This window comes from Manduca sexta, chromosome 18, assembly GCF_014839805.1.
Source record: "Manduca sexta isolate Smith_Timp_Sample1 chromosome 18, JHU_Msex_v1.0, whole genome shotgun sequence".
Taxonomy (NCBI): domain Eukaryota; kingdom Metazoa; phylum Arthropoda; class Insecta; order Lepidoptera; family Sphingidae; genus Manduca; species Manduca sexta.
The window spans coordinates 10,755,831-10,768,462 of NC_051132.1; the positions used below are offsets into that span (position 1 = coordinate 10,755,831).

At 34.3% G+C, this 12,632-nt stretch overlaps 4 protein-coding genes across 4 annotated transcripts; 1 reads left to right on the top strand and 3 right to left on the bottom strand.

The window, feature by feature from the left end:
• Positions 1-1,647: 1,647 nt before the first annotated feature.
• On the bottom strand, positions 1,648-2,685 carry LOC115439807. The gene is made up of 2 exons (XM_030163803.2): positions 2,576-2,685; positions 1,648-2,303 (listed from the first exon to the last, which is right to left on the bottom strand). Exons 1-2 carry the CDS (start codon positions 2,621-2,623, stop codon positions 1,941-1,943), a joined length of 411 nt encoding a protein of 136 aa, XP_030019663.1. The 5' UTR covers positions 2,624-2,685; the 3' UTR covers positions 1,648-1,940.
• Positions 2,686-5,534: 2,849 nt separating this feature from the next.
• On the bottom strand, positions 5,535-6,679 carry LOC115439808. The gene is made up of 2 exons (XM_030163804.2): positions 6,424-6,679; positions 5,535-6,280 (listed from the first exon to the last, which is right to left on the bottom strand). Exons 1-2 carry the CDS (start codon positions 6,469-6,471, stop codon positions 5,576-5,578), a joined length of 753 nt encoding a protein of 250 aa, XP_030019664.2. The 5' UTR covers positions 6,472-6,679; the 3' UTR covers positions 5,535-5,575.
• A 3,196-nt stretch (positions 6,680-9,875) lies between these two features.
• Positions 9,876-10,987, top strand: LOC115439763 (calphotin). Its single transcript, XM_030163746.2, has 2 exons — positions 9,876-9,986; positions 10,126-10,987. The coding sequence occupies exons 1-2, from the start codon at positions 9,912-9,914 to the stop codon at positions 10,933-10,935; spliced, it is 885 nt and encodes a 294-aa protein (XP_030019606.2). The 5' UTR covers positions 9,876-9,911; the 3' UTR covers positions 10,936-10,987.
• A 221-nt stretch (positions 10,988-11,208) lies between these two features.
• LOC115456449 lies at positions 11,209-12,607 on the bottom strand. The gene is made up of 2 exons (XM_030185530.2): positions 12,507-12,607; positions 11,209-12,358 (listed from the first exon to the last, which is right to left on the bottom strand). The coding sequence occupies exons 1-2, from the start codon at positions 12,552-12,554 to the stop codon at positions 11,648-11,650; spliced, it is 759 nt and encodes a 252-aa protein (XP_030041390.2). The 5' UTR covers positions 12,555-12,607; the 3' UTR covers positions 11,209-11,647.
• Between the last annotated feature and the right edge of the window lie 25 nt (positions 12,608-12,632).

Consider the following 12,632-nt stretch of genomic DNA (forward strand, 5'->3'; position numbering starts at 1 on the left):
TCTTCTCTTCTGCCAGCCTGCCCGAGCAGCCGAATATTCCGGAAACGCTCGATGTCATCGACTGGGATAGCGGCGCGTAACACTATACTAATATTATAAATGTGAAGTTTGTTTGTTTAAACGCGCTAATCTAAGGAACTACTAAACCGATTTTTTACAACTAGGACATTATTACTTGGTTACTTTTTATCCTGGAAAAACTTATTCATGCGGGCGGAGCCACAGGCAAAAGCTATGGAGTTATAAAGTGTAATTTGTATTCGAAATTATTTTCATTTGTCTTTGTACCGTAACATATAATATGATCCTACCAAAATGTATAAAGTATATTCTTTATAAGATAATATAATCAGGCACGACTCTATCACTGTATTGATTAGTCGTCAACATATATTTTAACTTACAAAATCCAAATAATTATCCGATTTATGTATCAAATCTCATAGGACGCACAATGAATGGCATGCATAATATTATTATGATTATGACGAATTTGAAGCGAGAAAAATAGAGAATATGATTACAGTAAAGACGAAAATTATGTGATCCAGGGACCATAGCTGAGGTCTTTCTTCAATTGTTAACGCTAAAGGTGACCAGAAAATTTGTACGGTAATGACATATCCTATAAATAAATCTATTGCATAGATAATATTAGCGTTAACGAATGTAGAAAGGTGGCTTGCTCTTGGACAGTTTGCGCGAGATTTTATAAATATAATTTATAACAAAATTAATAACAGCTATAGCTCCTTCAAGAAATAAATTGTTTTACCAATTCCTTGAGGTTAAACAAAAAGTAATATAACTTGAGAAGTTATTTTTACTAACTTTTCTATTGTTAGAAGAGTCTTCTAAATGTGGTTTGATGGTTCTTGCCTGGTAGTTCTTTAAAAATAAAATATCTTGAATAAATTTTGTTACGAACTCGAATGTTAATAACTATTTGTTAAAGATGTATTCCTTATTTGTCAAGAGAGTCACTTTATTTTATTTATTACACATTGTACATGTGTACAATGTGTAATCTGCTCATTATTTATTTTGCTAATATAATGTTTACTGTAAAAAGAGCGTTTAACACACGTGATGTCTACTTATAATGTCAGCATTGTATTATATAGGTATACCTGTCCTATTGCTGAGCACGGGCCTCCTCCACTACTAAGAGGGATTAGGCCTTAGTCCACCGGACGCTGGCCTAGTGCGGATTGGTAGACTTCACTTACTCTCAAAATTCATATATAGAATTTCTCAGGTATACAGGTTTCCTCGCGATGTTTTCTTTTACAGTTACAGCAAACCACACAGCAAGTCAGAGCTATGTGCCCTTGGGTTTTGAACTTGCGGACATTCGTCTCGGCAATGCGTTCCACACCCAACTACGCTATCACCGTTCAATCAATATCTATTGGAAATACTAATACTTCCTCAGATATTTTCAAACCGCCTTTACTCCTCCCAATCTTATACTTACCGTATTACTTCCTGTAGTTAGGGCGAACAGTTTGCCGACAATGCCGATGTTAGCAGTGGGAGCTTTTAAGTATAAGACTACGCGCGTTACATTTTAAAAAAATAATCAGCATACATAGTTATTTATAGATTACTTATGCAGTTCGTAGGAGAACCGTAAAGTAAAACATATTTTTAATAAATATATAAATGTATTTATATCATAATATATAATTTACATCCCGATTTGACAAATTTTTTACATCATATAGTATGTGACGCAAATTTTTTTTCGAAATTAAAATATTATTGTGTGGTTATTATGAAAATAGTCCTTAATAACTAAAATAAATGAAGCTGACATTCTTAACAATATATAACTTGATTATAAAATACAAATATTTAAAATACTTAAAATACATAGTTACAAATCTAGCAACATGGCTTATATAGAGACGATATATAGCTTTATAATACTACTATTATTAATAAACGTAATTAAAGCCTCCGAAACCACCACAAGGCATGGCGACTGGGGAGAGTAGATTCGGGCCATATTCTATTGGCACGATCACTTCCCCAGCTGTGGGCAAAGTATTGCTTAGCAAGTTGCTCACCACGAGCAACTGCAAAGCATTCGCTAAGTTGTTTGCCACTGTGCTGTCCTGAATGATAGTTGTAGTAGGCATCATAGGAGCTGGGTATAAAGGTTCGATTCCGTATTCAAATGGCAGGTAATTTGGCACCTGATTGACTAGGACCTGGTTTGGAATGAGCGTTTCTGCGACAGGTAGGATGCTGGGCTGCAACGCTGGCAGCATTCGGTTGAGGCATTGTGCTGAGATGGCCTGTAAAAATATTATAAAATAAGGACATATACGTATTTAAATTTAAATTTACTACTATTGTACGAATTATTATTAATCTAAAATTCTATAGACAAGATAATGGCTAAGTTAGATCTCGTCCTAAGGTTTATTTCATGTTAATCAGACAAGTATTTAAGATCTTTAAGAAGAAGATTATAGTCTTTAGTAAATCTTTAAGAAGTAGTGAACATGCATTTGGTTTCATTGTAATTATGACCCATAAATACTTAAAAATAAAACAAAAAACTTACACTGAAACTGGCAAGTACGGCGCCAAATAAAATAACAGTTCGTGCCATTCTATTAAAATTTTACTAGAATAGTAAAATACCTCAATATATTTTGTATAATGCTCTACCAATAAAATATACTGTTTTATATACCTATAGCATTATCACATTTCAAAGCAAATTTATCAGTAAAGTTGCAATGAAGAAATCTTGGTTCTAATAGATAATGAAGGCTTGAAATCGTTATCAAATGTTTAATATCACGTCTCAATTATCTGTACGTTAAGTAATGAGTGCATTGTAATTTAACATTTTCACTGTAAACAGCCGGAGCCGCGTGTCAAAGCATATCAATATCGTTTCCTGATAGGCCTAGAAGTTTGATTTATGGTGCTATCGTGATGTAATCTTCGTTTGGAGACGAACTCAGGGGCGTTGAAGGGGCCTATATCCTAGTAATATTACCTCTGTGGTTTGATAGATGTTACTGTGTAATTATTATATTTTGTGAAAACAAAAAAAATGCTATATTATGGATATACTTTATACGAACATAAACTGACACCCACTACGCATGATGGTAACTGGAGTGGGGTCCAATAGAATGTCGACTGAGAGATGATTACCCCTCGGCAGTCGACAAAAATTATGCCGGCCTATTGCAACACCTTGTGTACGGTGGTTACTATGCGGGTGGATATATAATACTCGTATATCCTACCACCAGCAAAAAAATTATAGGAATACTTTGATACAATCAAGGTAATATCTAATACATATGGGGTGTAAGACTGACGTATTCATAAAATAATACCAATATGATCATTTACAGGAAAAATATATCAAGAAAGAAATAAATAAAATTGTTCGTCTTATAAATCTTTATTTTGTGATTTCATATTATTTTATTTCTGAACATGTCACTTTGGGATTATTTGGTTATGTTAGTCACTTTTTAGATAAAACGATTTGAACATATCTATTGATAGTTATTATAAACCTAATTTTACTAAAACATGACTATAAAGGCTCGACTTAACAGAAAAGAATAAGTAAGTTTTGTTTTTCATTCTTTATCGTTGATTTTGACTGAATTTCGTTTATCATAGTGTAAGTAACCAAATATTGACGAACCATAACCGAGCCATGGCAAAAATAATGTAAGAAAACAGTCTCCCTATCCAAATTTAACCCTGTTTCTCTCCGTGAGAGGTATAATGGAAAAACTTATTTTTCATCTAAATTGACGCGTCGTTTCCGCGATGAAGTAATAAATCTAAGAAACGGAACGGAGCGATATATCAGAAGAAAATGTATGCGGGAAAACAAAGTAAGAGTTTGAGGAAAATGTATTAATACAGAATATAACTTTGTAACATTATCTTATGGAAGGAATGTTCCAGAAAGGAGTTATTACAATTGATGTAAATGCTGGGTATAAAGAAAATAATGGTTTATTGTTTTGATTATAAACATGTAGGTTAAAAGCTTTCTGATAGGTTTCAAGCATTTTTTTGGGGCTCTTCTATCTAGTAAATGCTGCGAACCAACTTTGTCATACTATATTTAGGAAATAACTATAATAATAATATCAGCCCTGTATTATATACTTGCCCACTGCTGAGCACGGGCCTCCTCTACTACTGAGAGGGATTAGGCTTTAGTCCACCGCGCTGGCCTAGTGCGGATTGGTAGACTTCACACACCTTCGAAATTCCTAAAGAGAACTACTAAGATTCACAAAGAATACACACATGATTTTTAGAAAAGTCAGAGGTGTGTGCCCTTGGGATTTGAACCTGCGGACATTCCTCTTGTCAGTCTGTTCCACACCCAACTAGGCTATCGTCGCTTTTTATTTTTTTTTAACTATTTGTATAGGAAATAACTATACAAATAGTTAAACCACATACTTGTGTTATTCTTTGTTAACACTGTACCAAAAATCATCCATGAATAATCAATATTTTCGCCAAAAATTTGTTTGTGTTTTTTTTTATTATGTTTAAGTGTATTTCTGACTGTAAATGTGACATTGCCGATGCGAAGAATTCTCTAATGAGTAGTAGTAGTGGCATTAGCATGTGTAAAATTAAAATAACTTTTTATTGATGTTTATTTTGTTTAAAACGCCTTTAATGATAAGAGTAACTAATTGTATTACTTATAAGAAGGTATGTGGTTCCGTTTAGTAACATAGTATTAAAATGATCCTGTATTATATAAAGAAGTTTAATCTCAGCGTTGCAAATAGTATTTTTATTAATACAATAGTACAAATACTTATTTGAAGAGTGGGTAGATCAATTATATAGGTAGTTTGGTTACCTTCTTCCTCTGTATAAGGCTATAAGAAACAAAGTCTTTGTTAATAAAATAAAAGTACTTATTTGAAAAGTGATCATATGTTTTATTTTGGTTATATTAAGTATTCCTTTATCGTAAATTAAGGTTTATCTTGTGATAAAAATATGTTTAACGCCTGTAGTTAACACACTAGCAATACAAATACTGCTTATTAACAGCATTCGATTTTATGGTTTTAAAGCCGAAAAGTCTATAAAAATTCCAAGGATTATTGATGTATTGTATTTTCAGCATCAGTCTGCAGGTCAACCTTAACTCTCAAGTTGTTATAAAGTTCATCACATTTTGCATAATACATTTGTGGCTTGACAACATGTATTATACATATCTGTATAATACATTTGTGGCTTGACAAATAACTGACTTATTTTAATCCTTGGATCACAATCCTTCACAATTTAATGTAACAGTAGTTATATCAAGACGTATCTTCAAGGTTCCACGCGAAGCCCCAGTAACGGCTAGGCACAGGGTGGTTGCCCGCTTGTAAGTATTTATTAAATTATTAATTAATGTTTATTATGTTATTGTGTAGTCATTTTATGTAATAAAACGGAGGTTTAACGCAATTAATTTATTTTACATTCAATCATAAATAAATATTTCATATTACAATAAATTATTGTTAAATAAATAAGTTATTTTTATAATAAATTAATAAAAATCGAACACGGAGAACAAGTCTTTGTTATCCGACAATATGGCAGCGTAGGGTGACTGAAAATCTCTTTTTGATGGTACTGATCCATAAGACGTTGACAAAATTGGGTCGGAGTATGGCGAACTTGACGCCAAAGCATCGTAAGGAGACATGAATCCCATTTCAGCTCTTGGCGACAACTTAGAGGTCGGTGTGAAAGGAGAATAAATATTCGCGTCTCCAAAACTATTTGAAGCTAAGAAATTAAGGTTTGGTACAGCTTGTTCTATATACGGCGACATCATTGACTCAACTGCATATTTTGGTCCCATTTCGTATTTAGGCGATTCAATAATGAATGAGGAAGGTGAATAGGGAGTCTCTAACGGATCCATTGCTAAAGCCATTTTGGAAGCAATTTCTGAATTGCCTTCTTGAGGAGGCAAGTTGAGAATGTTACTAACAATTAGCAATTGGAGAGCTATCGCTAAATTATTAAGTACGTTGGAGTCCAACCCAGGCGCATCTTTCTTTGGTGTATTTGTTGGTGTCGGTGGAAGTGTTGGTTTTGGTACTGGTGTTGGTTCCGGCTTTGGTTTTGGAATCGGCGCTGGAACTAATGGCTGGTTTGGTTGGCGAGGTAGAGGATCTGGTATGTATGGCGGTCCTCCTGTCACGTGAATATATTGCTGCACTGGATACCCTTGAGTTGTCAGGACCTGGATGAAATAGAGTCATTAGTATCTTTGTTCCAACAGAATGAAAATAATTTGTATATTTTTTTTACGCTAAACAAAAACATATCTTTGCAAGGAACTTAAATGAATCTAATTAATGAAATGTTAAGGTTAAATAAACTTACCTTCCCAAGAGCAGCATTAAAACAGATAATAAATAGAAACCTATACATTTTACTTAACGAAATGACGTTGGATAAAACATTTTCTCGTAAATATAGTCGACATTTTATCAATATGCAATGGCTGATGAAATATCCACGTAACTGGAATCTATGTAATATTGCGTTACTATTATCGTGAATTTATGCAATGTTTAGATAAAGTGCACTTTTATTATGATTGTTTCGAAAATTGAATTATTATCTCATAATTTATGTAGATAAGCGGCGATAGCCTAGTTGGATGTGGAACGGACTGCCAAGACGAATGTCCGCAGGGTCAAATCCCAAGGGCACACACCTCTGACTTTTCTAAAATCATGTGTGTATTCTTTGTGAATTTATCGTTCGCTTTAACGGTGAAGGAAAACATCGTGAGGAAACCTGCACATTTCAGAAGTTCTCTATAGGAATTTCGAAGGTGTGTGAAGTTTACCAACCCGCACTAGGCCAGCGTGGTGGACTAAGGCCTAATCCCTCTCAGTAGTAGAGGAGGCCCGTGCTCAGCAGTGGGCAAGTATATAATACAGGGCTGATATTATAATTTATGTAGATAACAATGTATAGTCATTTTGGTTTTGTATATTTAAAAATGTCAGAAATAAAACTTTTTAGTTTTGTTTAGAGTATATTTTAAATTTAGAACAAAAGAATCCTTTGAAACTTTTTAAAAGTAAAATGCTTAACTGAAAAACAAAGAAATTTTATGAAGTAAACACTACGTATGCTAATAAACTGTCAACGAGTTTGAAACATGTGGGAATCTTCATATACATAATTTAAAATTAATTTTCTACTGATAGTAGAGTGAAACAAAATATTCAATCTAAATAAGTGCACCCTTTAGGGTTATAGTAATGAATATTTTCCTTTCATCTCTCTAGTTCTACTTTACTTTATCCACGGGGAGGAGTTGCGGGCAAAAGGTAATACACAGATAAAGTCCGACAAGTGTAAGTTGAACCCTCGCATCGAGAATTCCGTACGTATTTCATAGCTAGATATGTACCTATATAAAAAAGCATCTAACATTATTGCTTTGGCTAAAAGAAAAATTAGATTGAAGGACAAACTTGAATTTCTTGTTTGATTCTTAGACAGGGTTATTGCACCAACCGTAAATAATAAATTTGTAATAACTTTACGATTTTCAAATTCTTATTTGACATGCGTTGCAAGTTATTGCTTTTTGTCAAATTTTAATTCCCTTTCAGGAGTACCCTATAAGCTTTGATTCTCTTGTCTCGCAAAATATGTAATATAAACGGTCAGATCTTTGGATCGCATCGATTTACAAATTTGACTCTTTCACAACTGAAAGGTACTGTATTTATGCCCAAGTATTTGATTTAAATTTCAACTTGATAGTTCTACGCCTTCTTGAGAAAAATAGTATTGGCAGATGGATAGACGGTCACCGACGTGATCCTAAGATGTCTTTTAAGGAACGAAAACCTAGAAATTATATCGTATAAACTAATAAACAAATCTGAAGAGTTTGCTTCATCGCCCTAATCTCAGGAACTACTAAACCAATTTTGATTTTTTTTCAAGAATAGGAATTTGCGATACTTCTAAGTGTTATAATCTATTTTTATCCCGGGAAAATATTTCTTCCGAAAACTTTTATACGCGGCCGGAGTCGCAGGCAAAAGCTATATTTTATATATGTGAAAACATGCATACAGTACATTATCCATATCGAAATATCTAAGAAAGCTATTTCAAAGGGAATATGAACGTGTATTTAACATAATATTCTTTCTTTGTTTCCTTTGCTTGTGTAGAATAATAATGAACAGAAAAATGGGAATACCAAACATGTATGCTTACACATTTTTTATATAAGAGCGAGCGTATAAGTAAGTATATGTATAGTTATGTATACATTAGCATCTATATATATAAAAATGAATCCCTATTTCCCTTGGTCACGCCATCACGCTTGAACGGCTGGACCGATTTCACAATTTTTTTTATTGTGTTTGTTATTGTCAGGAGAAGGTTCTTATGAAAGAAACTATTAAAAAATTGCGCCGAAAATTTGAAAATTTAAGAAAACTTAACGACAATAATAATTGTACATAAATGTCAGTGGCTTGAAATAACTGTCAGCGATCGACAGAATGCGCGCTGCAAATTCATAGTTCATACAGGACAACGTCTGTTGGGTCAGCTAGTTTTATATAAACTAGACTAAACACGATTGTGTTGTTGACTTAGAGGCAAAGAGAGGAGAGGGAGAAGGTTGGTGTGAGCATTTCTTGAGTTCCCACTATTTCCCGTTCATATATCCACTCACCTACTTTTAGATATTCTATCGTATCGTGTGATAGGAGGCCTATTGCCATATCGGACATAAATTTCAGAGTCCAGACCGACACTGAGCAGAAACACTCAATTTATCTAATAATTATACATAACATAACATCACGCATTTTATCCCCGAAGGGGTATGCAGAGGCGCAACTAGGGCACCCACTTTTCGCCAAGTATGTTCCGTCCCATGATGTGATAGGGGGCGAGCCTATCGCCATATCGGGCACAAATTCCAGACTCCGGGCTGATACTGAGCAAAAAAACCCAAATATCACTTTGTCCGACCCGGGATTCGAGCCCAGGACCTCAGAGCGCTATTGTACCGGACATGCAATACAACTACGCCACCGAGGCAGTCATAATTTATTTGTCTATTTTCAACTTAAAATTTATTATGTTATTTAGTGAATTATTCAAAGTCTAAACTACAGAATAAATCTTCTTCTGATAAATAAACAGTCAGTAATTTGCATAACGAGTGCCTCAGAATTACAAAGAAAACAAAATGCTTTTTATCGTCGAAAAAAATCGAATGTCTTACTTACCTGCTAACTTATGTTTTCGAACACTGTTTTAATTAACCACTATCACTTGTATCTTTAGACTAATTTACACAGTGGATAAAGGGACAGAACACCAATTAAAAAGTATTTATTCAGAAGATCCTTTATGTATTTTTAACGGTTTTGTCAGTGAACTGCTGTGTGTTGGCTTGGTAAAACAATTTTACTCTTCACTTAACTGTCAACGGAATTAATACTCTAAGGCATTGTATACATGTTCTCAACTTATATACTATGAGACTGCCAGATGAAGTTGTAGAAACAATTCCTAGTTGTATTATAGATATCGTTGTTCAAACACAAGTTCAGAGCATCTTTGCGACGCCTTAGATATTGAAGTTTCAAAATCATTTCTTAGTACATATTTATAAAGGATTCATCTGTTCAATGAATCGCTTCTAGAACATTTATGAAGTACATGTACACAATTCGTTGCAAAATGACTACAAAATGCCTCCCACCGTACTAACACAATCTGTTATATTCTACGAATTTATTCACATTATCATATTTACGAAATTCAATAATTATGTCACTGTTATACGTGGATTTGGTATAAATAGAACATTTATGTCGGGCAATGTGTTAGAGATTAAAATGGCCGACAGAATATTATTTTTCTTCCTCGCAACGTTAGTTTTTGAGGTAATTTATTTTTATTCATAATTATAATTAGTTTCAACTATACTTAAGGCTAGGGAAATAATTCAGGCAATTTTAATTTACTATTTTTTTTGTTAGTTCTAGGTAATTTACTTGCTTATACATATTCTTTACTTTACAGACTAACGCCCAAATATGCGGATGTGGAGGTCCAGGACCGTTGTGCCCAGGACCCATAGTACCTCAACTAGCTCCAGCCATGCCGTGCATGGGCCCAATGGTGGGTCCCCAACCAATCATCACTGAGCCTTACTTTCCCGGTCCACCCATAATTCCACAACAAGTTATTGCAACCCCGCAACCATTATGTGCAACCCCGCAACCATTATGTGCAGCACCGCCACCATTATGTGCAGGACCGCAACCATACATTGCAGCACCACAACCAATAATTGCAGCTCCGCCTTGTATAGTACAACCTTACCCGAACGTGGTTGCCGCAACTGTAGTCGACAACACGCTGTCGAATTCCTTAGCGAATGCTATACAGCTACTTATAGTCAGCAACCTAATTGAAAACACGCTTAATTCTGGACTATACCCGGGCGGTATTGTAAACTTGTGTGACTCAGTTATAAATCCCGGACCGTGTGTTGATTTCACAGAAATAATACCAGTCGCCCAAAGCATTGTACCAACATGTGTGTGTGAATCTCCAATATTGGAAACCGTTGGGCCAATATATGGTTGTGATATGCCAGTATATGCAAATTATGCTATACCAGAACCTATCCAGCCAATTTATAACCCAGTTGTGCCCACGATGGCTCCGGTTGCTGCAGAGGTATTGTTTCCTTCGGCAATACCCGCACAGCTAACTTGTAATTTTGGCTACATGAACACTAATGTACCGTGTGTGAGTGTTAATGTGGAACCATTACCAAGTTTCGATAGTTGTAATCCCTACTTTAATAATGGGTACTTTTATTAAGTGATATATTGTAAGGTTTTTTACTTCTGAAATAAATACTCTTAAAATTTTGTACATAAATTTTATTTTCACAAAACCATAAAGTAAGTGAATGAACCTTTGAAATGGTAAGTATGTCTTAAATGCTAAATATTTAGAAAAAAAATTACATTATTGAACGTTAATTCTCGTCATCTAAAAGTTCATCTTATTACAAAAAAAATATTGAATCTTTTTTTTTCACAATCGTTATACTTATACAATTTGTTGAATATATAAGAAAAATATACAAAAAAGTTTTTCTTATATGTACCTAGTTTTATGTTCTTTGGACACACTACATACTGTAAGAGGTACTCTCTAAGGAATAAAGCAGGGACCCGCATCCTAGCTCAATGGATAAAAGCTCTACAAAATATCACTTTGAAACTACTTTGAAAGTTTTATGGCATCTTTGAACCTTCAAAACGACCGGAGCGTGACCAATTTTGTTTTTCAAGCGACTCAACCATCAACATAGGTAGAGTACTAAACTATTTAATATAATATAAGTAAGCTTAAAGTATACCAAACAGATTTTAATAAAATAGATAGCCAGGGTTTTTTGTAATAAGGAAAAAGAAAATAAATTTTACATATTCCACGTCACATTCTTATAGAAATACCACTTTGTAAATATATCAATAATTTATTCAGAAATAAATAATACTATAAATACTTAAATAAACATTAATTAAATGCCGCCACCGAGCAAAGACATTAAACTATTTAAAAGATTGTTTGTAGAAGGCACGGCACATGGAGGTGCGCTAGGAATAGTAGGAATTACACTAGGAGGAATTATGTTAGGCGCTACCATTTTAGGAGCAATAACGTTAGGAGAAATAAGTCCAGGTGCGAGCAAATTAGGAGCAATGCCTTGGGCTATAGGGGAGATAGGATTAGAACAGCCGCAAGATAAAGTAGGTGACGTCAAAATCTCATTTAAAATTGGAGACGCCATCTGCATAGCTATCTCTGGACCTCCTTTCGTATTTTGTAGAAGGTTACAAACGATCATAAGTTGGATTGTATTCGCCAGATTCTTACACACAGCTGGAGTACAGTCAGTTATGAGGGTGGTAGACGACGGTACACTAGGGATAGGAACGATGCTGTTACACGGCGGTTCTGATATGACAGTAGCCTGGGGACTGAATACTCTGGGAGCATCTATGATTCTTGGTGCTTCAATATATCGAGGTGTCTCTATGATTCTGGGTGCTTCAATGATTCTAGGTGCTTCATAAAGACGAGGTCCCTCGATGATGCGGGGTGATTCTATCAGTCTCGGTGTTTCGATGATTCTCGGTCCTTCTATGATTCTGGGGGCTTCAATGTATTCTGCGAAAGGTCGGTTTACTATGTTGTATGGTGGTTGTCTCAGGCATTGGGAGAATACGACCTGTAACGGAAAAATATTATTTTAACACAATGGTGCGTTTAGTCCTTTATCTGTCATTTTTTTATATTTCGTAACAGGGATCTTGATATTGCATTACTTTTAATATGATACGTACTATAATTTCTACAAGTAAAAAGCAAAATCATACCTCCACAAACAATGACGTAATTAAAATAAATGTTGATGGTTTCAACATATTTAACTTTATAATTGTTTTATTAAATATATATTTATTTTAGTTTTGTTACTTTTCTGGATACGAGCTCGAGTTTAT

Excerpts from the sequence above, each read along its gene's own strand:
- LOC115439807 (XM_030163803.2), bottom strand. The coding sequence starts at position 2,623 with ATGGCACGAACTGTTATTTTATTTGGCGCCGTACTTGCCAGTTTCAGT. Across the intron at positions 2,304-2,575 it reads CCGTACTTGCCAGTTTCAGT|GCCATCTCAGCACAATGCCT; the intron begins GTAAGTTTTTTG and ends ATATTTTTACAG.
- LOC115439808 (XM_030163804.2), bottom strand. The coding sequence starts at position 6,471 with ATGTATAGGTTTCTATTTATTATCTGTTTTAATGCTGCTCTTGGGAAG. Across the intron at positions 6,281-6,423 it reads TTAATGCTGCTCTTGGGAAG|GTCCTGACAACTCAAGGGTA; the intron begins GTAAGTTTATTT and ends TATTTCATCCAG.
- LOC115439763 (XM_030163746.2), top strand. The coding sequence starts at position 9,912 with ATGTCGGGCAATGTGTTAGAGATTAAAATGGCCGACAGAATATTATTT. Across the intron at positions 9,987-10,125 it reads TCGCAACGTTAGTTTTTGAG|ACTAACGCCCAAATATGCGG; the intron begins GTAATTTATTTT and ends TTTACTTTACAG.
- LOC115456449 (XM_030185530.2), bottom strand. The coding sequence starts at position 12,554 with ATGTTGAAACCATCAACATTTATTTTAATTACGTCATTGTTTGTGGAG. Across the intron at positions 12,359-12,506 it reads TTACGTCATTGTTTGTGGAG|GTCGTATTCTCCCAATGCCT; the intron begins GTATGATTTTGC and ends TTTCCGTTACAG.